At 30.9% G+C, this 25,140-nt stretch overlaps 10 protein-coding genes across 10 annotated transcripts; 2 read left to right on the forward strand and 8 right to left on the reverse strand. All coding sequences in view use genetic code 12, as the record gives it.

The window, feature by feature from the left end:
* Nucleotides 1-571: 571 nt before the first annotated feature.
* MED10 (mediator complex subunit) lies at nucleotides 572-1,009 on the reverse strand (the record flags this gene model as incomplete). Its single annotated transcript, XM_051764987.1, has 1 exon — nucleotides 572-1,009. The coding sequence occupies one exon, from the start codon at nucleotides 1,007-1,009 to the stop codon at nucleotides 572-574; it is 438 nt and encodes a 145-aa protein (XP_051618344.1).
* A 321-nt stretch (nucleotides 1,010-1,330) lies between these two features.
* KGF54_004303 (uncharacterized protein) lies at nucleotides 1,331-2,488 on the forward strand (the record flags this gene model as incomplete). Its single annotated transcript, XM_051764988.1, has 1 exon — nucleotides 1,331-2,488. One exon carries the CDS (start codon nucleotides 1,331-1,333, stop codon nucleotides 2,486-2,488), a length of 1,158 nt encoding a protein of 385 aa, XP_051618345.1.
* Nucleotides 2,489-5,893: 3,405 nt separating this feature from the next.
* Nucleotides 5,894-6,148, forward strand: KGF54_004304 (uncharacterized protein; the record flags this gene model as incomplete). The annotated part of the gene is made up of 1 exon (XM_051764989.1): nucleotides 5,894-6,148. The coding sequence occupies one exon, from the start codon at nucleotides 5,894-5,896 to the stop codon at nucleotides 6,146-6,148; it is 255 nt and encodes an 84-aa protein (XP_051618346.1).
* A 150-nt stretch (nucleotides 6,149-6,298) lies between these two features.
* Nucleotides 6,299-7,252, reverse strand: KGF54_004305 (uncharacterized protein; the record flags this gene model as incomplete). Its single annotated transcript, XM_051764990.1, has 1 exon — nucleotides 6,299-7,252. One exon carries the CDS (start codon nucleotides 7,250-7,252, stop codon nucleotides 6,299-6,301), a length of 954 nt encoding a protein of 317 aa, XP_051618347.1.
* A 314-nt stretch (nucleotides 7,253-7,566) lies between these two features.
* Nucleotides 7,567-8,601, reverse strand: KGF54_004306 (carboxymuconolactone decarboxylase family protein; the record flags this gene model as incomplete). The annotated part of the gene is made up of 1 exon (XM_051764991.1): nucleotides 7,567-8,601. The coding sequence occupies one exon, from the start codon at nucleotides 8,599-8,601 to the stop codon at nucleotides 7,567-7,569; it is 1,035 nt and encodes a 344-aa protein (XP_051618348.1).
* Nucleotides 8,602-8,949: 348 nt separating this feature from the next.
* On the reverse strand, nucleotides 8,950-11,019 carry AFG1 (Afg1p; the record flags this gene model as incomplete). Its single annotated transcript, XM_051764992.1, has 1 exon — nucleotides 8,950-11,019. One exon carries the CDS (start codon nucleotides 11,017-11,019, stop codon nucleotides 8,950-8,952), a length of 2,070 nt encoding a protein of 689 aa, XP_051618349.1.
* A 181-nt stretch (nucleotides 11,020-11,200) lies between these two features.
* On the reverse strand, nucleotides 11,201-13,462 carry KGF54_004308 (phosphatidylinositol-3-phosphatase; the record flags this gene model as incomplete). The annotated part of the gene is made up of 1 exon (XM_051764993.1): nucleotides 11,201-13,462. One exon carries the CDS (start codon nucleotides 13,460-13,462, stop codon nucleotides 11,201-11,203), a length of 2,262 nt encoding a protein of 753 aa, XP_051618350.1.
* A 402-nt stretch (nucleotides 13,463-13,864) lies between these two features.
* Nucleotides 13,865-15,511, reverse strand: KGF54_004309 (uncharacterized protein; the record flags this gene model as incomplete). The annotated part of the gene is made up of 1 exon (XM_051764994.1): nucleotides 13,865-15,511. The coding sequence occupies one exon, from the start codon at nucleotides 15,509-15,511 to the stop codon at nucleotides 13,865-13,867; it is 1,647 nt and encodes a 548-aa protein (XP_051618351.1).
* A 521-nt stretch (nucleotides 15,512-16,032) lies between these two features.
* On the reverse strand, nucleotides 16,033-16,248 carry KGF54_004310 (uncharacterized protein; the record flags this gene model as incomplete). The annotated part of the gene is made up of 1 exon (XM_051764996.1): nucleotides 16,033-16,248. One exon carries the CDS (start codon nucleotides 16,246-16,248, stop codon nucleotides 16,033-16,035), a length of 216 nt encoding a protein of 71 aa, XP_051618352.1.
* Nucleotides 16,249-18,028: 1,780 nt separating this feature from the next.
* Nucleotides 18,029-19,672, reverse strand: KGF54_004311 (uncharacterized protein; the record flags this gene model as incomplete). Its single annotated transcript, XM_051764997.1, has 1 exon — nucleotides 18,029-19,672. The coding sequence occupies one exon, from the start codon at nucleotides 19,670-19,672 to the stop codon at nucleotides 18,029-18,031; it is 1,644 nt and encodes a 547-aa protein (XP_051618353.1).
* Nucleotides 19,673-25,140: the final 5,468 nt, after the last annotated feature.

A 25,140-nucleotide genomic window follows, 5' to 3' on the forward strand; every position in this document is an offset into this window, starting at 1 on the left:
TGATGTAAAAATAACAACAAGGCAAATGCTTTAAAGAATCAAAACCAGCCTGCAGCAAACTACAAACAAATAGAATAATTTTTACGAGATGTTTTCATGTATGTCAAATGACTATAAAATTAAAATATTTTGTGCTAATGATTGTTTAATAATATATTGAAACAATTAATGTATATTATTTGATTATGTATCATGTAATTTTAAACATTTAATTTAGTACAGCATCGTGGACGAATTCATATATTTGACCACACTGAAAACTCAACTCAACAAAACTTAAGAAGATTCTTTTAAACGAGCCCAGGCATCATTGTCATGGCTTCAGAAGATATTCCATTGCTTCTGATATCTTGAACTTTGTCCATTCACAATTGTAATAACGACTTGTAATTCTAGAAAATCAGAGTACAACTGGTTGAGTGCATTATTATTAGACTATCCATGACATTTCATAATTCGAACTAATAATCAGAAAATAAATGCAACTACAAAATCAGTTAATGAATAGAAAATTTAGACTGTACCATTAAGAATTTAATTATAATCTACCATTAAGAATTTAATTATAATCTCAAATATTTTCAGTTCTTCTTTTGATGTCTTCTACTGCAATTTCTAATCTTGGAAATTCTTTTGATAATTTTTCACCTAAAACATCTCTTAATTTTTCAAATCCTTTCATTTTACCTTTTAATCTTGCATTCAGTTTTGCATTGACTTCAATAAATTCTCTTGTATATATATCAGGATTTCTACCATCTTCAATATATGCTATCACATCTAATGGTATTAACCTCTTATCTAAATTTGGTATTTCCGTTAGATTGTTTAATTGTTTCATTATAATTTGTAACTTTGTTGTTAGTGCTTTATTCGATTGTGGTGTACCTTGATTGTCATGGACTAATACTCCTAATTCTATGAATGATTCTATTAGATTTGATATTTGTTCTGATGCTTCTACTAAGTCCTGATTATTTTCATTGGGTATTAGTGTAGTAGTTACCATTTTGATGTTAATGTATATAGATATGATCGACTGTAGAATCTAGTTTAATGTAAATGATGAATTTCTGTTTGTTTTGATTGAATACAATTTATGATTGACTAAACGTCTTGATTGGTGAATGAGTGACTATTAAGTGATTGGCTTTATTAACGCAATTAATAAATTGGTTTCATGTTAATATTTTAATCTGTATCAAATTCTAGCACATTAATTTCTCTCTTTCGTTTAATCTCACAATCAGCCAAAATTTTAAAGTTGCAAATTAATTTTCAAATTAGTATACTTCAAACAAATAATTATTACTCAACATATATCCATCAAATGTTTGTCACATTGAAGTATCGAAATATCAAAAAAGAGCCAGGACTAGATGAAAATAGACTAAATATTGATTTAAATCAATTTTCACTACCTGAAGAATATAAAACTTCAGAATCTACAAATTATTTTGATAATGATTATTTCAATTCAAATGATAGCATTTATATTGAAGAACAAATAAATAATGATCAAACAACCAATTCACCAACTCCAGAATCATCAGTACCATCATCACCTAAGAACAAATTCCCACAGTTTTCAAATTCTCAAACACCAATTGCTGAGCCAAAAAGAAATAATTTATTCGTATCTATTAAAACAACTCCAAAAAAATTACAACTTACTCCTTCCAAAATTGTCAAGCTTCAGTATTCAAGTAAGAAGAAAAGTCATTCAAAAAGTAATTCAATATTATCACCAAGTAGAAATGACACTCTGTTGGAGACTAATAATATAACAACCACTAAAATAAATAATCAACACGATGAAGCACAAAATGAACCTCCATCAATAGAACTACCTCAAATCAATAATAACAATTCCTCAACACCAATTAATAATGAGACACCAACATCATCGTCACTACCCTCAATTGTACAACCACAACCGATAAAAAGCAAAGAGGCAACGATTAATTTGATCACTGAATTAGACGATGATGATTTAGATCAAGAAATGGAGAATATAGAAGAAATAGTAGAAGAAGTGCAAGAAATACCAGAAACAACACCAGTGGCTGCAACCCAAAGTCCACAAGACATTCAATACCAGCAAGCTCATCAAATGAGTCAAACTGCAACACCTAAAACCAACATAAACCCGAAACCAAAACCAACAAAACCAAAATCCATTTCAGAATCATTAGAGCTGATATCAAAATACAATGAATTCAAAAAGAAGCTAGATTCAAACGGAGAAGATCCAAAGGAAATTTCATCATTACTAGATTATCAAAATTTAGAAATTAATTGGTTGCAGAACACAATAAATGTAGCAAATCGACTACATGAATTAAAAGATATTTACAAATTAATTCAATCGATTAAAGAAGAAAAAAAGAAAGATAAAAGAAATAACATAAGCAATAATGATAAGAATAATGAAAGTGATGCAGATAGTATAATGGAGGTAGATCAGGATAATGATGTTGATTTATAGTGAGAAACCTACGTAGCATTTTATGGCCCATTATACAGAGACACTAAATTTATCAAATCTAACGGTTTTTTGGCGCCTTTACGTAGCTTTATGATACATAAATTGGAACTCTAAGACTTTTTTAGGATCTTTAGTGTTTCAAACATTAAATAAAAATCCTACCACGAATTTAAAGCGTGCTCGTTTTACTCTCGCCCCAAATATAGCTTCTGTACCACAATAGTTAAGAATTGTATCGTGCCTTTACCAAAAATCCTAAAATTTTTGACCTTCGTTTCAGACGAAATTCTGGCATAAAAACACTCTTTTGCATGATCAATGTACATTGCAACCAATATTTATTAATTTCAGTAATTGCATCCTCGAGATAATATATTAGAGAAGGTTGTGAGGTATTTCGAAAAGCTGAAACAACAAAATTGAAACTTCAAGAGTTAAAACCTCAAAAATCAAAAAATTGCAATAATACCGTTGAATCCACTCAAAGATAGGAAAAACCAAATCTGTTACATTCTATTGCTATTTATGATTACGTATGTAGAAACACGACTTGACATTCTTGCAGAATTTTTTTGTTTTGTCGAAAATGCTGCAAAATGCAACTTTTTACAGGGGTGAGTCGCAAAAAAATGAAAATTTGACCTATTTGCAGCAATTTTGCCATTTTTTAAAACACCAAAATTTAAAGTACAAATAACCGTTCCTGCTCAAATTTGAAAATATCTATATAATTTGAAAGTCAAATTAAGTCACAGTGTAGTTTTTATGAGAAAAGTTGGAGTTTTTCTGACCTTTTATAGCACTTCAACTTGTTTAAAAATAAAAAGCACAATGTAATCCAAATCTAAGATTAACTGGTATATCTTATATCTCTTTCATCAATAGTTCGACTGAACTATTTGTTTGTACAGCTTAAGGTACAAAATACTTTCGGCACATTTTTGGATTAGTATCGTTTGTAAAACACTAACTAAATTAGTAGATAATAAGAATGAGTCGAGAATGTCTCTAGTCAAGGTGAATAGCGTATATGACTATCATCAATATTCTGTAGAACTTTCAGGTCTGGGATTACAATGACGTCTATTTGGGGCGGTGCTACTGCAAATTGGAGCTGACTCTGTATTAATTTTTCAGTCGATAACGCTTTGTCTGTCTCGTGCGAAATCTGAAATACTGTGTATATTTTCAGCTCTAATTTGTTTAAAATGATCATCATGTCAGAAACATTCGGTAAGTAATAAAGTAGGGATCAAAAAGAAGACCTCAAAACAGGATTATAACTGCGAGCAGCCAACTGCACTAGCTATAACTGAGCTGGACGTTTTCTGTAGTAATCGTATCCCGGTTTTGTATCATTTTGATCCTATATTTGGCAAAACTAAAATGGTCTATAGCTCAATATCCTTCAAATACATCGACCCAATAGCTACTTTGTCAATCTAATGGAATAAAGAATTAACTTTTGGCATTGCTTTCAAAGCTGTAGCTGCTCATTTGAGGGAGGTAGACATTTTGCTTAATATCTCACTAAACAGAGGTGATTCAGCAACAAAATCTAATGAAATATAATGAACAGCAATAAGGGTATCTAAAAATGCAATAAATCATAGAGCCAGAAAAAAAATGAAATGTCCGGGCTCAAATTGGAAAACCCTCAAATTTTTTAAAGGGTAGTCTTACAGACTTTCTAGCCATATTGAGAACTCTGAGTATCAACAAGAACTAATAGGCAACATGTATGCATCACTAAAGCTCATATTTGTAGTAATTTATGCAAGTGTTGAAGCTTTGCTAGTACCTGTTTGTCACTTTTGCAACAGAAGTTTGTTGACAGCTGTAAACTCCTCTATTTGAGAATATTCTAAGGTACGTCATTGTAGTCAAGTGTCTGTGGAACAGCTCACTCATGAGTAAAGTAACTCCAGTTACAATAGGGTGCCAATTTGTCATAGTTATTTATGTCTATTTTTGCTGCAAATTACAGTTGATTATCTTCTTGAATTCACCTCCAAAGTTTCTTCAGTACATATAAGCATTGATTTTCAATATTGAGTAGTTAGTTTTAGTAAATTGCGTATGAACAAATAGTTTTGGTTGTTAGTTTGTCTTGAATAAATTAACTATTTTTAGTATTGTAATATGTTTCATATTTGCAAGTTCGCGCGCAAAATGCACGAAACTTTTAAATTGTCTGGTAGCATCTTTTGAAACATGTTTCTATCTTCATGCCTAAAAATTTCAGCTGTCTTTTCCTGAATATTTGGATCCTTTTTTTTAAATTTTTGATGACTACTTGATTCTTAGAAACCATTTGTCAAGTCAGACTGGAGCTACGTTGTGTCTGTTTTGTTGCATTTGTCTAGTCTTTTTCTGCTATCCTAAATCCTAATTGTTGCATTGAATTCAAACTAATCATATGAAATGACCTAAATCAAAATTGATTTAGAATCAGCTACCCATCTCTACTAAACAACCTGCTCACTCACAGTCATGTATCTCAAGTATCAAAGTCAAAAAGGGTTGTTAGTCAATTATCCAAAACACCAAATATCTCACTTGCTTCACTCCAGTGTCTAATCTAAATCACAGTCCAGTCTGTTAGTTAAGTTTGTCTTCAATGTTGGGTCTCAAGTCTAACAAAATCATTAATTTGTCCAGTGGGTAGGGAATACGTCTCAGGTATTCAACTCAGGTACCTCCCATAGTTAAGCTGGAGAAATGTCTCACAAAAAGTTATCAATCAATAATAAAACTAGAATTTTAAAGTTAGTAGTAAATAAATAAATAAATAGTTCTATATTTGTATGGATAAAAGTAGTATTTGTATGGATAAAAGTAGAATTTGGTGATCAATTGGAGAAATCAATTTGTATGAAATATTGTAAAAATTAATTAAATCTGTGTATATTTAAATAGCAAAATATTTGTTATGCTATTCTTTAGCTGCAAATTATTAATATGAAAGAAAAGTAGTGTAAAATGAGACACATAATATAAGTATAGAGACTTTAAACTACTTAAATCAAGCTCAATTTTGAATAAAACATCTGCAAAGGGTGCTGAATCAAACTCATCACGAAGTAAAAAATGAAATTTCCACCTTCGATATATCTTTGTACTTTTTGTCATGAAATAATTTGAATACAGTAAATAGCACCTTGATAATTAGATGATCCTGCACATAAATTTAGTTATTGCTTAAATTTGAACTACGAGATAAATTATATTCAGTTTAACATTATCAAATAATTATCAACCTATACATCAGTACAAGTGCAATTTATTGAGAACTAAGACGTTTCCTACCAATTGCTAAATAACTCCCATTGCCAAGCTTATCAATTTGCAGTCCTACTTAATTTTTGCTCATAACAAACATAGAAAAATCGAATATACAACAAGATGAAACCAGTAGTATCGACATTCCAAGCATATTGTTGTTTCATATTATCGACATTTGCAATAGTAATATTATCAGTGATTGGATTTTTATTTAAGTCAAACAGTGAATCATTTATGGGGTCAATAAATGATCCAACTGATGGTGAAGCAGTTGCTAAAACTGTATTCGGTGGTGTTTTTGTTTATTTGGGTTTCTTTGCATTTTGTGGATTACAAATATTGTTGATTAAAAGACAGAGTAGAATTAAATTGTGAGTTTAGTTATTTAAGTAATGTACAGTTTAATGTATAAAAATATTTGAGACAAAGGAAAGTGTAGATGAATCATTGGGATAATACCTCGAGTAAAAGACTTAGGGCAGCATTCAAACAACAGTCTAGAGAAAAAATGTCCCGCTCTATTGTCTATAATTTTGCTAAACTATTAACTCCATCTTTCCAGGTACGACCATACCATTCACAAATTTGTAATACCATCTTTTGTGTATGACTTATCTCTTCTTTTGAAGTACCAATGTTTAAAGCACCTTTTAAATGTCCTTTTAATTGCGGAGGTACATCTTGAATGATCAAACAAGCAATTATAGCTAATGAAGTCTTTTTGACAGTTAATATTTCATTATAACTTAATAAGTACGAATAAATATGATTGTAAACAAAATACCATAAATCTGGATTTGCATTTATCATTTGCTTTTTAATTTTGATATTGACACCTTTTGTATAGATTGAATCCCAAAGTTTAGATCCTCGTATTAGATTTGATTTGACTACCTTTGTATCTATCGAGGATGATGATATTGGACCATCAATTGTTTCTACCCCATTTGGGTCATCTGGTATTATTTTGACTTCATCGATTCTTCTTAACACATGTTGAGATAATCTTGTTGGAGTTGCAGCTTTTAATATGGTTAAGCCATTGATAACTCTGGGTAACCCACACATTGATGCCAATTTTAAAATAACTTCATTAATTTGAAGTACAATAAATTGTTGTTTTCTATTGATATCTTCACCACGGGTATATTTATAATTTAAAGGCATTTTTTTATAATAAGCTAAAGGAATTAAAACATCAGGAATCTTAACCCCAGTTTTATACATTTTTACACAATGTTGACTTGATAATATTGAATCTTCAGCTAATTTTATCATATATTCATTTTTAGTAATGCTTTCTTCATCTGTTGAAAATTCAAATAATTGTTGTCTTAAAGCAAAATGTAGAACTATTGGAATTTCATCAATTAAATTTAATTCTAATAATGCTGAAGTTGTTATTATATACCATGTATTGTGTAAATCCGGATAATGATAAGCCAATTTAAGAAGTCTTTCTGGTGTTAGTAATACCATATTTAAACGTTATGTATGTTATTAGTGGTAGTTATAGTGATGTCTCGGGATAAATTATACTGATTCAATTCAAATGGTTTTGATATTCATTAATGAAATAAACTGAATGTGATTTTTAATCTTGAAAATAATATTCTTCTTTTGTGTAACGAATCTCAATCTGGGGTATTTTTTTATTCAGATTCTTTCTTTCAATACATGGGAAAACTAAAGAGATTTGATAGATGAGAGGATCCTTTAAGTTAGAATCATGAGCAGTTGTTAAAGTCTGGGTGACGTCAGGAGAATAAAATTTTTCATATTAATTTTAAATACTATAATTTTGCTACGCTTTCTTTACCACCTTTCCATTTAATTCCTCCTGCCCAATCACATATATTAAAGACAAGAGATCTAACATCATTTAATTCTTCTTTTGTTGCTCCATTATTTAAAGCACCTTTTAAGTGACCTTTTAGTTGAGGATTGACATCTTGGGGAATTAAACAAGCGACCACACACATTGATGTTTCTTTTGCAGACATGATTTTTGTAAAACTCAATAAAGGAGCATAAACATGATGATAAGCAAAATACCATAAATCAGGATAAGCAGTTAGCATTTGATTTTTAACTCTATTACTTATTTTTGTATAAACAGCATTCCAGAAATTTGAACCTCTTACTAAATCTGATGCTATTTGTTGACTATTTATTGATTGTTCAGATATTGGTCCATCAATGGTATCAACTGAAGTAGCATCTTCCTTATCAAATCTTGTACCATTTACATCTTCACTCACTATGGATGCCGATGGTATATGACCAGGACGTACTATACATGGACGTTCAGGAGCAACTCCAGTTTTCAAATTAGTTGGAGTAACAGTTTTTAAAATCATTAATGCATTAATAGCTTTTGGTAATCCACTTAATGCAATACTTTTTAATATAACTTCTCTAAATCTTGAAGTTAATTGATCTTGCATCATATGAATATCTTCATTTTTGGAAAATTTGAAATCTAATGGTAATTCTTCATAATAAGTATGTGGTATCAAAATATCTGGTAAATTTACTCCAACAGCTGATAAATCTTGGTATTTCTTAGCAGAATTTATTGAATCTTGAGCTAACTGAATTAAATATCTATTTGTTAATAAATTAGTTGAGTTGTTTGGAGTTTGTTGTGCTTCTGGTGATGGATTGTTTAATAATTGTTGACGTAACGCAAAATGATAAAGTATGGGTATTTCTTGTGGTTGATTTACGACTGTTAAACATGCGGTAGCTATAAGGTACCAGGTACTTGATAAATTCGGATATTTATATGCTAATCTTACTAATCTTTCAGCAGTTAAAATACTCATGATAATCGCAATGGTTTAAATTTGGCTTCTTGGTTTAAAAAAATTGATGTAAGTAAAATTGATGTTAGTAAAATTGATGTAAGTACTTGTCTTATAAGTGTTTGATCCTATGATTTATAATTAAAATATGTTACCATGGATATTTGAATCGTATTTTATTTTTTTTTGAAAATTCAAGTTTTTTTTTCCTTTCCTTCCCCGCATAAATTTTACCCTGAAATTTAAAATGTGGGGGTCGAATTAAGCAAAATAGCGGGAGTATTGACGCATATGTTTTGGTCGAAGCACGAGTTCAGCGACCTAAGGAGAGAAAACAATAAAATCCTTTTGATGAAAATCTAATCAAATCTATTTATAATTTCTAATACTTGATCTAATCCAGCTACGTCCTATACTATCTTTTAATTTTTTACCTTGTGATTGAGTCCATGGACCCATTGCCCAGAAATGTTGTAAATTATCAAAAATCGGTGCAATTTTAGAATTAAATAACCTGAAGGATATGTTTTCATTTTGAGAATATTGTTTTGGTAATGTATCACTTAATTGTTTTGTTATCTCTTTAATTGACTTATCTTTAAATAAATTGTTCAAATTCTCTTCATCTTTGGATTGGTTTTTAGTGGGTAATTTGGGAACTGGGCCAATTTTATCACCGACATTTTCCCATGGTCTCATATCATCATGCAATGAAATCCAGCGATCTTGCTTTCTCCAACTATCTGACATCACCATTTCTTTAATTCTAGAGACAGCTCTTTTGAATGCAAATTTTTCATCATCACCTTGAAAAGCTTTCAAGTCAGCATAGTTGGACTTGGTTCTTAAATCTATCTCACTTGGTTCATCATAATGTTCGGTAGTCTCCAGATCATATGATGCAATATTTGGTCTATATGGATTCAGCATTGCAATTGAAGTTTTGGCAAACATTTCTTCATCTTGAACTTCCAATCTATCTTCATTACCTTCTGATTTTAAGTGAATTTTGAGATATTCCATAAATTCTTTGTCTTCAGTTTTCAAAGCATCTGGGAAAAACAAATAATCAACATCAACTTGACTTCTCATAAAGAATTGGCATTTAGATTCATAAATTGCATCTAATAATGTTATAAATCTTCTTGCTTCATTTTTCATTTTTGTTGTCATTATTGGAACATTATCAAGTATTATTGTTTTATATTTTGAAGCAATTGTGATATAGTCCGATGATGAAGTTAAACCTTGACAAATTTCTTGAAAATCAAGATAGCATATTGTGTCATTGTTGAATGTTAGTGGGATTTTTGTGGTTCTGTCATAGACTTTGATTGTTGATGGTTGACCTAACTCTGTTAAGGGTTTATTTATTAATGGGGAATCGTCAGCTATACCTAAAGCTTTTGTTTTCACCATGTAATCCCAAATTTTATCTTCCTCATTCTCATTATCTTTCCGTATAACCAAATAAGGTTCTTCGTTAGATTCGTTAGCAAAATATGTTCTATAATCTTTCATTGATTTCATATCTATCGAATGACATCTTGAATTTAAAATTCCCACAAAACTCTTGAATTTTAATTTATGAAACTGATTTGAGTACAATTCTTCAGGTAATTTATTAGATGTAGCAACTAAAACACCACCTAACTTAAAATAAAATGTGAACAAAATCTTGATAATATTTGCGCTTGCAATATCTGGTAATACAAATTCATCAAGCATCAAAATAGTATTTTTTTCAATCATCTTCTGAGCAATTTCATATAGTATGAACTCATTCTCCATGGTAAACTTGTACCCATTCTGATCGATTTTTCTTGATCTATGTTGTTGAATGTTATGCATCTCATTAAAAACCCATAATATGAAATTATTATAATGCCATCTCATTTTAGACTTGTGAGGTAACGAAGATGCAAATATGTCCATCAATAATGATTTCCCAGTTCCTACATCTCCATTAATTAATAAACCTTGAGGTGATGGAAAATTTGATAATTCTTCTTCATCAGTCATATATTTTATCATTGAATTTTTTGATTTTTCAGGATTCTTGACGAGAAATTTGAATGGTGATTTGCTAGTATTTCTCAAATTAATTTCTGTCTGTTTTATTTCTATTTGTCTCAATAATAAGCTTAATTTGATTGACAATTCTTCTGGTGGTGAATAATCTATAATTCTATGATACAATTTTTGAAATTCTTTCATTACTCGAAGTTGAGATTTATCTTTTTCTAGTATTCCCAACAGTATGTAATTTTGGTATATCTGATATGGATCAGTTATCGCTAGTGATTGATTTATTGTTGACGCACTATGATCTTTATTCTGATAAAAAGGTAATCTTCCCTCAACTCCGGTAGCAAAAATTGTAACAGAGTAGCATCGACAGCATATTGGTTGTATTAGTCGAGTTATACTAGTCCTCATGATATAAGTGATTGTATGGTAGGACTAAAGAATTATACGATCTAAATTAGAATTTGAGTACAAACTTTTTATCTATTTGATCAGTGAACACAAAATCATTTTTTATATCATACGCAAAAGAAAGTAGAGATTAAATTTATGGAAGTTCTGCAAATTCGATGCTCTATTTATTAAAAGTTGTCTATCCTTTACCATTTTTAAAGGTCATTTGAGCGAACTTTTTATCCAACGAATTAGATAATCCATTCATTTCTTCATCAGACCTTCCATATAGTTCGTACCACCATCTCATATCAGAAGAATTGAAAAATACAACATCACCATCATCCTCAAAATTAGTATTATATCCAGGGTTCTTAAACTCATTAGGTCTAGAATTAAAATAATCCCATACAGATATAGTTGAATCATGAATTTTGTAAACTTCTAATGCTTCCCTTTCAGAATCACATAAAAACGATCCATATTGACATGAATAATAATGATATAATAATCTTTTTAAAAATCTAGTATTAAATTCAAATTTGTTTGGTTTTTGACGATAAATTTGATAAACACAATCCAAAAATTGATGAAAAACTGGTGATCGTTCATTACTACCTCCATATACGCTTGATGAACTTGAAATTTGATAAGGTTTATCATTAAATTCTCCATTAGTTTCAGCTTCTGGGTAGTTTGATAATCCATTTTGTGCACTATTTTTGATATCCCTTGCAGCTTTTGCAGCTTTTTGTAAGAAAGAGGTTACACTTGCAGCAGCTCCACTTCCAACACTAATATGTTCGCTATTTAGTTTATTTTCCAATTGAAAACTTTCTAGTGATGACTCTGCCGCATCTTCTTCTGAGGTTTGTAGCTGTTGTGGCGGTTGTTGTTGCTGTTTGATTAAATCTTTTTTAATTAACGATCCGATACAACCTCCATGATCACCTCTAGTATTAAATTTAAATCCAAAACTAGCCCATTCCTTTTCAATTAGAATCATAAACCCCTTTGTTGTTCTATAAAATGGATCTAGACATAATTGTGCTAGTGCAGATACTTGTGATGTTCTATCCCAACCGTCAGAACAATGTATTATGACATTTGTATTATTTAAATGAATAGATTTTGTAATTCGATCAACAGATTGTAGAATTATGGAAAGTCTGTTCAACCATTGAGTCTTTGTGAGTGCTTGTTGTAAAGATGCTGGTGATGTATATACAGATGATTGTGATGAATTATATTTGTCTAGATCATTTAAAATTGCGTTAAGTTTGGTTAATGAATCTCTAACAACATGAATATTATCTATATTACAAAAAATTTTGTCAACTTGACGTGATGGTTTTGAAATTTTGTCTTCGTTTGGATCATCTTTGATTGGTTTTTTATTTCTATAATTGTCGACATTTTCAGTTCCTGCTCCTAATGCATGTTGAGCCATAGCATTCGTTATGGGCCTCAAATCTACTAATAAATTCTTTTGTGGTTGCTGAGCTTGATATTCGGTATTTAAGTCCTCATTTTCTTCGCTTTCTTTAAGCTTGATGTTTCTTTCTAACTCTTGACAATGAAATATTTCGCCTATCAATTTTTCGTCTTGAATAGATCTATTTTGTAAATTTAGTCCAACTAATGGTTGGGCACATCTTGCAATAACATTCCCGTTGACACTTGATTTATGCTTATATACTACGGCTGGTATTCTTTGTTTTGATCTAAACTTACTAGCATGTTTCAATACATTATCTGAAATTGAAGCTGGTACAACCATAGTCAGAGGATATGAGGGACAAAACTTGTATTCTTCATTTAAGTTTGTCACTCTCCAAAATTTGTTATCATTGTAAAGTAATCCTAGTCTGGAATATTCTTTCATTGGATCGTACAAATCCCAACCTTTCACCTCCAAATTATTCTCCATATTGTTTGGTACGTATGAATATGCATATAAAGATTTTATACCATTACCAGTTCTACTCATATTAATTAATGAACTCATTTTGTTGAATACTTCTGTGCAAATTAAATCATTTTTAAAATCAAATGAAAAATAAGTAAAATCTTTACATTGTAATCTGATATGAGACACACTATAGTTGTCGAAACCTTCTATCTGAGGTGGCCTTGTAAGGATTGGAGTTGGACTTTGATTTTGAGTTGATGCAGATGAAATTGCTGAAGTTATTTTGTATTCTAAACTATTGAAATTATTGTTTAGTGCTGATGAATTATTATTTAACCAAGTAGATCCACGAGCTTTCGAAATTCTTTCAATTATGGGATAACAAATCCATATTTCTTTAAGTTGTTGTTGTTGTTGCTGCTGTTGCTGTTGTTTGGAAGTTGATGTGAAAAAGAAAACTAAATGATGAGTTGATAATATTAATTTACCTAGAATATATGAACCTCTTCTATTAAGCACAACATCATTTACTGTAAATACGTTTTCCATATCAGATTGTGCTCAAACTTTAATTTATGCTATGATTTTGATAAATGCTATGTACAAAGACTCACTAAAAGTGAGTTTTGATGGTTTAATTTTGATTTGATTATAAATGTTTTTGTTGTAGTAAATTAATTAGTTTCAAGATATTAGAATAATTTATTAATTAGTCTACACAATGATAAGTATTGATAATTTTGTACTTTATTAAAACATATGGACATTCTCCAGGATATTACTATTAACAAATAAAGTAAATGAAGAGTCAATATTACTACGTATTATTTAATTACTGTTCATAACTTTCATAAATTCATTCTAATAGTAATTACATAATTTCTCATAAAATTTTTTATATACAAAGTAGTGACATATTAATAATATTTCTAGCACTTGACGAAGTCTTGTTCAAACTTTTGTTTCGGCATACACTTCCTCTACCATAATCACACTTGAACCTTCTGCAAATTCATCTTCATCTTCTAAATTAGATTTGGGACCAGAATATTTTTTATGACCATGAAGGAAATAATAGGTTAATGACAAAATCCACATTCCAACATTAATTACAACTGTATAATTCATGGTCTCTTTATCGACTTTTATATTGTCTGGGAATAATGACAAACCCATTACAAAAATCATCCACAGAACTCCAGCTGTCATTATAGTGTATGAAAGAGGTTTACCAAACCAAAATGGACCTGGAACAAATTTCTTTCTACCATAAGGTAATAAAATCATCAATGTTGGCATCATCCAAGCAAGGTTATTTGAACATATTGTTAATGAAAATAAAGCATTTGCACCTGCTGGTCCAATGAACACAAGTAACCCTAAACTTAAGCAAAGTCCACCAACGAATATAGTTGCTCTAACTGGAACTTTGATTCGTGGATCAACATATTTAACCCAGTTATAAATAATAGGTAAACCATCATCTCTTGCAAATGACCATGCTTGACGACTAACTGCAATAACAATAGATGTAGACATGAAATATTGACCTAATGCAATTAATGCCATAAATGCAACTGACCATTGTTTTCCTAATGCATCATAAATAATCTGTGCCATAGCTGAACCTGTTGATGATTCTAATACTCTTTGCACGTTTCCATCCTTAATACAAGCAACACATACAGATACAATAGCAACTCCGAACACACCACAAGCTCCAATTGATCCAAGAATACCCCATGCCACAGCCTGTTGAGGATTTTTACACTCTTCTGAGCAATGAATAACTGAATCAAATGCTCCTATAACCCAAACAGCACCTTGTAAACTCAAACAGACACTCCAACCAATTGGCCATTCGCGGAAATTAGTCAAATCTGAAAAAATCAACTCTTTGGAGTTGAATTTATTGTTCTTTGAGTACCCTATAGGAACAGCAATGACAAATAATGCAATCAAAAACAAATTGAGGTAAACTGAAATAGCTTGTAACCTAGCAGCTTGCTTTGTGGCCAACGAAGCAATAACAATATTTGAAACAACACATGCAGCAAATAACCCATATAATTTAGCATCAGTAATCTCAAAGTCTCCATCTCGTTGTATAAAAACAGCGGATAATACTTCTACTGCAAATCCATAATTAATTGCACATGTACCAGCTGATAAACCCAATGTATTTGCACAACCAATCAAAAAACTTAAAGGAACTCTAATTGATTCAGGACAAAAGTAATTGGTATAATAATATAACCCACCTGAGGTCGGTATTGCAGACCCTAAGAAGCTAAGACCACAACCAACTAAGAAGATAAAAAAACTAGCAACAAACCATGAAAGCCATGCACCTAATAAACCACTTGAAAGTAAAATTGGTAAAATTGAAGCAATTGATGGTAATAAAGACATAATTGAAAACGAAATACCAAAAGTCTCAAATATAGTATAGTGTCTTCTTAATTCTTGTTTGTAACCAATTTGTTTTAAAAGATCTTCATCTTTTAAGTGTTTGTCTGGATCAATATGTCTTAAAGCATTTCTGTGTGATAAAACACTGTGTATGTGTGAATCTACCTTTGAACTAACAGCTTCCATATTGAAAATAGTATTTGATTTAACAGTAGTAGACAAATCTTGACGATTAGCAGCTTTTATTATTTGGATTGAATTCTGAAGATTAAAAACTTTCAAGCAGAATCCTTTAACTTTATATGTAGATTCAAATTAATATTACATCTTAATATCCCAACCATTTTTTATACTTTATCTACGGCCCTTTTATTTTTTATTTGTTCATTGAGGGGACTTCATCCTAATTCAATTCAATAAATTGGAGATAATTCAAAATAAATATCAGAAACATGGTAGCGTTCTGAATCAATTGATGCAAATAAATGTAAATTAATTCACGTACCTCAAGAATGAAAAATAATAATGATCCGCTGAGCCATTATTATTATAATTATAGGAGTCTGTTGATATTACGTCACTATTTGATTTGTAAAAACAAACATTCAAATGAAAGTGTGAAATCGTAATTTTCGTAAACTTTCCAAGATGTTCATAAAGCTAATTCATATATATCACACATCTAATGAAATCAATCAAAAAAGACACTAAACTTTTTCATCTGATCTTACTTCGTCAACTGAAACTGAACTTGAACCTTCAGCTAAATTTGCCTCGTCCAAATTGAATTTTGGTACTGAATATCTTTCATAACCGCGAATGAAATAGTAAATTACCGACAAAATTTGAACTCCAACACTAATAGCAACTGCATAATTCGTACTTGATCTATTTACAGTCTTGTAGTCTGAAAATAGTGACATGTGTATGACCAACACCGACCAGTACAGCCTTTGATTTCATAGCCTACAAAAGTGGCCCACGAACCAAGATGGACCTGGAATAGAAATTTTTCTTGCCCTTGGTATATGACTAGTGATCCATCATTTCTTGCAAATGATCATACCTGACGACTAACTGCAATAACAATAGACGCAAACATGGAATATTGACATAATGCTATTAATGCCATAAATGCAACTGACCATTATTTTCCTAATGCATCGAGTATGATTTGAGCCACAGCTGAAGTTGTAGATGATTGTAAAATTCTTTTGATATCTCTTTCTCTGATACAAAGTACACAAACAGCAGTAGTAGCAACTCCTTAAACACCACAAGTCGCAATCGATCCTAATAATATCACATGCCATAGCTCTTTGTGCATTTTTACATTCTTTTGAAAAATAGATGACTGAATCATATGAATCAATTACCCAAGTTGATCCTTGTAAACTCTAGGTAAACACTCTAACTAATGGTCAAAGCATGAAAGTAGATCAAATCTGAGAAACTCTCTAGAATTGAACTGGTAATTTTTGGAATAACCAACTGAAACAGCGATGACAAATATTGCAACTGAGAACAAATTAAGATAAGCTGCTCTAGCTTGTAATCTAGCGACTTGTTTAGTAACTAATGATGCGATAATAATATTTAAAATTCCACACGCAGCAAAAAATCCATATATTTTTGCATTTGTTACTGAAACATTTCCATCTTCTTGAATTGCAATAGCTAAAAGTGCCTCATCTGCAAACCAGTAGTTAATAACAAAAACAACAGCTGTTAAACCTAAAGAATTAGCGCAACCAATCAAAAAACTCAGCAGAACTCTAATAGATACAGGACAGTAGTAGTTAGTGTAATATTGTAGGCCACCAGTGGTCGAGATGCTACTTCCCAAAAATGAAAGACCACAATTAATATGAATAAACTTGCAATGGACCATGAAAACCAGGTTCCTAACAAACCACTTGAAAGTAAAATTGGTAATATTGAAGCAATTGATGGTAGTAATGACATGCATACTTGAAAATGCTATACCAAAATTCTCAAATGTTGAATAATGTCGTCTAAGTTCTTGTTCAAAACGTATTTGATTTAAAAGATCTTCATCTCCCAAGTTCTTGTTTGGATCAATATATCTGACCTCTGATCTATTTGATATAACTTTGATGAGATTCTGTTCATGATTTGATGGTCTCCATAACACTTTTGTTTCGATGAATTATCTTACCTTACACTTTCAACATTCTCCCAATGAGACTTTAACCGAACTATATATAATATATTTCATGCTGAATCATTCAAGCAGAGTTGATTCTTATAAGATTTTTGTTACTAATTGATATTTTAATATAAGTAAAACTATATTTTTTGATAGTAATTGTGTAGTCTTATCTTATCTTTCATATCACAATTTTTAAAGTTTCGACTTCAGTAATAAAATTCTCGTCTCTCAGATTACTACCTTAATAATATAGTCCTAAGATTGTTAGTTAGAGTTCAAGTATACCGCCAAGATCAGTAAACTGAATTGTAATAAATTATTATAATTCGATTCTAATCCAGAACACCTATCATCCTTTAATTGAGAATTTAAATCGCTTGGCATTCTTGTCGGCTGCAAAATACAGTAAGTGAATTATTTCATAAATTTGAACGACGTTCTGCTACAATCTTTTTATTCAATAAACAACCTACTCATTTAAGCGGAGAACTAAAAACAAAACTTAAAAAATCACTAACCAGAACAACCAATTAAACTTTCTTTTCTGACAAAATTTCTTCAACTAAAGCAACACTTGAGCCATCGATAAACTCGGTATCATCCAAGTTTGATTTAGGTCCGGAGTACTTCTTATAACCATGAACAAAAAAATAAGCCAATGACAAGATCCAAGATCCTACATTAATCACCACTGTATAATTCATCGTTTCTTTGTTGACCTCTCTATTATCTGGGAACATTGTCAACATCATAAGCAAAGTTAACCAAAAAACTGCAAGGGACATGAGTACGTATGAAACTCCATTACCAAACCAAAATGGCCCCGGGATAAATTTTTTTCTGCCGTATGGTAACATAATTAATAAAATTGGTACCAAAAATGCTAAACTATTCGAGCAAATACCCAATGAAAATAATGTATTAGCACCCGCTGGACCTATCAAGACCAACAAACCCATAAGTAAAGCTATAATTCCTGCAAAGATTGTTGCTCTAACTGGAACTTTAATTCTCGGATCAACGTATTTAACCCATTGATATACAACTGGTAATCCATCATCTCTTGCAAACGACCAAACTTGACGACTTGTAGCTATAATGATTGAAGTAGACATGAAGTATTGACCTAATGCAATCAATGCCATAAATGCAACTGCCCATTGTTTTCCTAATGCATCATAAATGATTTGTGCCATAGCAGAACCAGTCGATGATTCCAATACTCTTTGAATATCTCCATCCATAATGCAAGCAACACAAACTGTAACAATGGCAACTCCTAATACACCACAAGCTCCAATTGATCCAAGAATACCCCATGCCATAGCTCTTTGAGGATTTTTACACTCTTCTGAACAATGAATAACAGAATCAAATGCTCCTATAACCCAAGCAGCACCTTGTAAACTCAAACAAACACTCCAACCGATTGGCCAAGTACGAAAATTAGTCAAATCTGAGAAAATCAATTCTCGAGAATTAAATGTATGATGTTTTGAGTATCCAACAGGAACGGCAATGATAAACAACACAATCAAAAACAAATTGAGATAAATAGATACAGCCTGCAATTTAGCAGCTTGTTTTGTTGCTAATGAAGCAATAACAATGTTTGAAACGACACAAGCGGCAAATAATCCATATAATTTAGCATTTGTAATTTCAAAGTTTCCATCTTTTTGTATCGCAACTGCTGATAAAACTTCTACAGCAAATCCATAATTAATTCCACATACTCCAGCAATTAACCCTATAGAATTAGCACAACCAATCAAAAAACTTAAAGGAACTCTTATTGATTCAGGAGAATAGTAATTGGTATAATAATATAAACCACCGGACGTGGGAATACTACTTCCTAAAAAAGATAGGCCCATCCCTACCAAGAATATGAATATACTTGCAATAAACCATGATAACCAAGCTCCTAATAAACCACTTTCAAGTAATATAGGTAATATTGAAGCAATTGATGGTAATAATGACATGATTGAAAATGCTATACCAAATGTCTCAAATGTTGAATAATGTCTTCTTAATTCTTGTTTATAACCTATTTGATTCAACAAGTCTTCATCACCTTCATGATTATTTGGATCAATGTATCTTACTTCTGATCGATTCGACATAACGTCGTGTAAATGAGCTTCAGCTCTTGATTTAATAGCTTCCATAATAAATAAATTGCACCTAACTATTAAGCTTAACGAATATCAATTATCAACAATTTCATTTACTCAAAGTATTTGGAATTTTAACCAAATATATAGGCATAACCTTTGTAACTAATCCTTATACTAATTGGAATGGGGTTTCAAAATACGGGAAATTTTATTGTTTTTACTTGATCCTCTTATCTAATACTATGCAACAGGTCTAATTTCTAATTCAATAAATCCCTTATCTTTCCTTAATAAAGCAAGTCAAACAGTGATTTTCTAAAAGCCTTATCATTCAAATTTCAACCAACGTAACCCTTTCAAAATAAGAAATGAACTTAACCTTTAATTATTCAGCTTAAGTGAAATTTATATTATTAATTGATTAAATAAAGAAATAGCACCTCCCTCCCCATCTAAAACTTAATTATTGCTAGACTTATCAAGATACTTTAATCGTAATTCATTGTCTTTAATTATAATATGTCAACTAAATTAAATTCCTTATCTGTCAATTAGTTCAAATTTCTTATCTTTATTCTTAAAAGTTAAAAAAATTAAGTTAAAATCGTTTCAGGAAATAATGCATTCTTAATTAAGTAATTTGGTGCGTCCATCAACTTTTTTTTTAATAAAGTCACGTGAAAGTTTTTTTACTCAGTTTTTTATGATTTTGTAAGATCTTCACTACAATTGAAAGCACCAGTATAGCTTTGTATTCAAAGCAGCTGGATGAGTGAAAAAAGTTGATAAGGCTCAAATTAGCTGGCATTACCTCCAAAATCATATTCACACATGTCGTGTTCGTGTTGTGTAATTACATATTGATCTTTTTGTATACCATTGACCTTAACAGCCTAAAAAATTAGAATCGCCCATAGCTCCAAAAAGACTAATTCTATGAAGCCTATTACAGCTTCAGGTAAACCAGAAAGCCTTATGTGCTACTCAGATACTATTAGATGAAGCGAAACGACTAAATTCAATGACTTTAGTTTTGTGTAATTTCTACCTTGGGGTCAAAAATTTAGCGGGTTTCGAACTCGACACCTATAATATTTCTAGGTCACAATTGCTTGCCACTAGGCCACAACATTTAGAGGTAAAAACGTGACCTTCGGAGGTATGTTGCCGGTTCTGTGTAACTTTGAAACTTACAAAATTGAAATGGCTTATATCTCCTTCCCATGTATCGCTGTCAGAATAGAGGTATATTTTCCAGTCTATTTAGATCAAGATCTAACTTCCAATGTTGCTTCCGGAGCTGTAGCTGCTCATTTGAGTGAATTAGACGTTTTGCTTAATATCTCAACAGCCAGAGAAGATACATCAATAAAACCTAGTGCCCTAGAATGAAGAGCATTAAAAGTATCTGAGAATTCAATAAAAAATCATGCCTGAAAAAAAAGTGAAATGTACGGGTGCAAACTGGAAAACCCTCAAATTTTTTAGGGGGTAGATTTACAGACTTTCTAGCCATATTGAGAACTCTGAGTGCCATCAAGAACCAATAGGCAATATGTACGCATTACTAAAGCTCATATTTGTTTCAAATTATGTAAGTGGTAAAGCTTTGCTGGTACATGTTAATTACTTTTGCAACAATTATTTGTTGACAGCTGTAAACTCCCCCCTATTTGAGAATTTTTTAGGGTACATCATTATAATTAAGTATCTGTGGTTCGGTCGACTGTTAAATAAGGTAACCCGCTTGCTCTAGGGTAGTTGTCCTCACATATAATAATGTTCATTTTTGCTTTAAATTACAATTTATTATCTCATTTAATCGTTCTTCAAATCATCTGTAGTTTCTTCAGTATATGTGAGCAATTGTATATCAACCTTAATATTGAGTATCTGTTGCTGATAAAATGGATATGCTTGAGTAGTTTTGCTTGTCAATTTGCACCTAAACCTAATGGTTGTAATTATTTTATTATGCTTATATTTGCAGTATTTTTGTGTAATTTGCTTGGTAGCATCTTTTGAAACATTTCGTAAATTTCTTGTCATAACGTCTAAGCTGTGAAATTCTAAAAAGTGCGTGTCTAAGGTACTTTTAACCTTTTTTGCACTTATAGCTCTTCTCTTTGTGGCTAGTTTTAAGTAAGATTGAGGCTGCTTTGTGTCTGTTTTGCATTTGTCCAGTCTATATCTGCTATCTTTAACTTTAATCATTGCATTGACCAACTGATAATATGAATTGACCTAAATCAAAGTTGAATCAAAATTAACTATCTATCCGTCTCTACCAAACAACCTGGCCACTTACATTCATGTATCTCTTGCATCAAAGTCAAGAAAAGTTGTCAGCCAATTATCCTAAACACCAAAACTCTCACTTGCTTCACTCCAGTGTCTAATCTAAACCACAATCCAGTCAGTTAGTTAATTTTGTCTCCAAAGGCTTGGTCTCAAGTCTGATAAAATCAATAACTTGTCCAGTGGGTCGGGAAATCGTCTCAGATATTCAACAGGTAATTCCCAAACTTGAGTGAGTGGAATGTCTCACAAAATGTCCAATTGATAATGAAACTAGAATTCTGAAGTTAGTAGTAAATAAATAAATAAATAGTTCTACATTTGTTTGGATAAAAGTAGAATGGATCAAAGTAGTATGGATAAAAGTAGTATGAAAGAAAGTAGTATGGATAAAAGTAGAAATTGGTGATTAATTGAAAAGAATAGTTGACAAAATAAAGTACAAAAAATTATTTTTGCTTTGTATATATCTAAATGGCAAAATATTTGTTATGCTATTCTTTAGTTGCAAAATTTTAATATGAAAGAAATTGCGACAAAAAATAATCAGAATATAGAGAACATTATACTGAATTTTTATACTGAATTTTTATATGCTGAAACTTCTGAACATTCTATATAACCAGAAATAGTAACATTAAGTCTTCCTGCTCACTGAGTTTCAACTTAATCTAATTTTTGAGGCATCTTGTAGGCTAATAATGTGCTTTTAAACCATTAAATCTGTACTTTTATTGTATCAATTGACATTTATTTATATACAGGATTGTAAGGTATGTTATAACTCAAAATCATAACAAATCGAATTGCAAAAATGTGTATTTTTAATCAGTTCTTAAACGACAACAACATCAATTTAGGACCAATCAATCAAAACACTAGTCTTCAAATTGTGTTTTTCATACAAAACTAACAAAATTCAAGACTTTACGAGAGTTATGTGACATCAAGTGGTTGAAATAGAAATGTGTACAAATTCTTATTCGTTTTCGGTGCAAAATCAAGCTAGATAATGTGGAAAAGAAAGCTTCAGACTTGAGTGGTATGTAATACCAAAAAGCTATAGTTCTGTAGCGCTGAACGCTTATACTTTGAGATAAGGTTCATGCTTTCGGTACCATCAAAATTCTCAATTGGGGGTCTATCAGTCATTATATGATACGTTAAAGTAGTATAATAGTTGAAAATTAATAAATAGAAGGCTCTAATGCTAAAGTATGTCATTCATATGAATGACAATGAATGAGTAATTTGACTAATAAGTCCTTAATGGTACAAGGCAGCTATAAAGTCACATATGCTGCTCTAAACCCCTGTTTTAAAAAAATTGAGAATTTTGTCAAATGACGGCGAAGCACGTCAGTTTTTTTCTTGACTTATTAACCATCAATGACAAAATGCCCCTTTTATTGCTTCCCCAGATACCCCTGCTTTCTCGCTTTTCATTTATATAGGTTGTTTTTCTAATGATCTCTTGGTTGTTGAGATAATCAACATTTTATCTAACTTCGTCAATTTTGCACATACACAAGCAAAATTAGGACCAAAAGGTAGATCACATTTCAGCTAGTACTTCAGACTACTGAGATCAAGCAACACTTCAATTATTAAGGAGTTATTAGAGTTTTTAGTTTTTGCTTATATGCAGTCACATACAAATACAACTCAAAATGCAATATTTCAATATTGACATTTTCAAGAAGTTTCAAACTTGTTCAGTTTCTAAAAAATTTATATCATTATGAACTTAGTCAAAAAGTAAATGTAATTTATATGACACTTTTATCTTCAACTTGAATGATCACGTAGTGAAAGCCATTCTAAAAAAATTAAAACGAATAGTGTAATTTTTCTTATATGCAGTACTTTGTATTGAAAAAATTCTGCAACTCAGACTTTCAATTATACTCGTAGCTATTTAGGTGTTAATGTCAATCGCAAGCTTATAAAATTTTAAATGTAATTAGTTTTAGACCTTAAGCTCCCACTCGAACATGGAAGAAGTTATTAAGGTCGTATGACAACCGTAAAACGTGATCTCGGTGGTATAAAACCGGCTATATGTAATGTTGACTCTGAAAGTGGACAGAACTAAAATGGCCTATATCTTCCTACCTGGCAACGCTAACAGCACAAAGAATTAATTTTTAGTGTTTTCAGATCAAGATCTAGTAGTCAAAATTATTATCAAACCCGTAGCTGCTCACTTAAGCGAGTTAGACGTTTTGCTTGATTTCTCAGCAATCAGAAGAGGTATTGTCATAAAAGTTAGTTCATTACATGAATGAAGAGTAGGGGTATATAATAATGTAGCAAAAAATAATTGAAAGAAGAGAGTTAAAATCTCCACTCTAGATGTGGCTAAACTCCCAATTCTTTCATTACAAGGGTTTTACAAGGGCTATTCTACTCGCAGTTGCTGCCTTCTTGTACCATTAAGGACTTACGTTTTCTATTTCAATGAGATTGAACACCATGATTTGTTTTTGGTTTTTTCTTTCTGTAAGGAAATTGCAAATTTATTCGGGATCAAAAGCCCCCTATAAGAATTCTGTTTGGTACATTAAAGAATATTATCTGTATCTCGACTATTTTTTACTCAAGAAAATTTCAGTTTCTTAAAAAGAATTTGTATTGAAGCTAGTGATGATTATTTTTAACATAATCGCTAATAAAGATGTTGGTCAAGATAATGTAATGTGGATTTTTGAACAGTTTTGTACGACTTATTTTAACAGTAATTGGTAGCATATATTATGATTTTGTGTTCATACATTTAATATACCAAGAATCTTCCGTATCAAAGCCTTTTTCTTGTTACTTAAGTGTTTCATAAGTTTTCTTAGAAGATTAATATGAATTATGATTATTATTCGTTTGAGTAAGCATAACTTTTAATTTGATTTGGGCCAATTTTTTGGGTGGGTTTTATATGATTAAAATGGAAATCATCATTGAACTTCAGTTAGAATTTTTATTTTATTTTCATACAACCAAATACAAGGCATATATATCCAATAATCACTGCATTAAGTTTTGAAAAAAGAATTTTTTTAAAGCATTGTGGTTAGTTTGTTTCAGAACAGGAGCACCTCAAAATTGAATAAACTTGACTGAAATTGTTCTGCGTATAAACAAAGCAATTAATATGTAACTTTTCCTAAATAACTACACACTTCCATACTAGGTCATAATTCCGATCCCTAAAAATTTCATGTTTA

Source organism: Candida jiufengensis (genome assembly GCF_024610255.1).
Source record: "Candida jiufengensis strain CBS 10846 chromosome Unknown scaffold1, whole genome shotgun sequence".
NCBI lineage: Eukaryota > Fungi > Ascomycota > Pichiomycetes > Serinales > Debaryomycetaceae > Lodderomyces > Lodderomyces jiufengensis.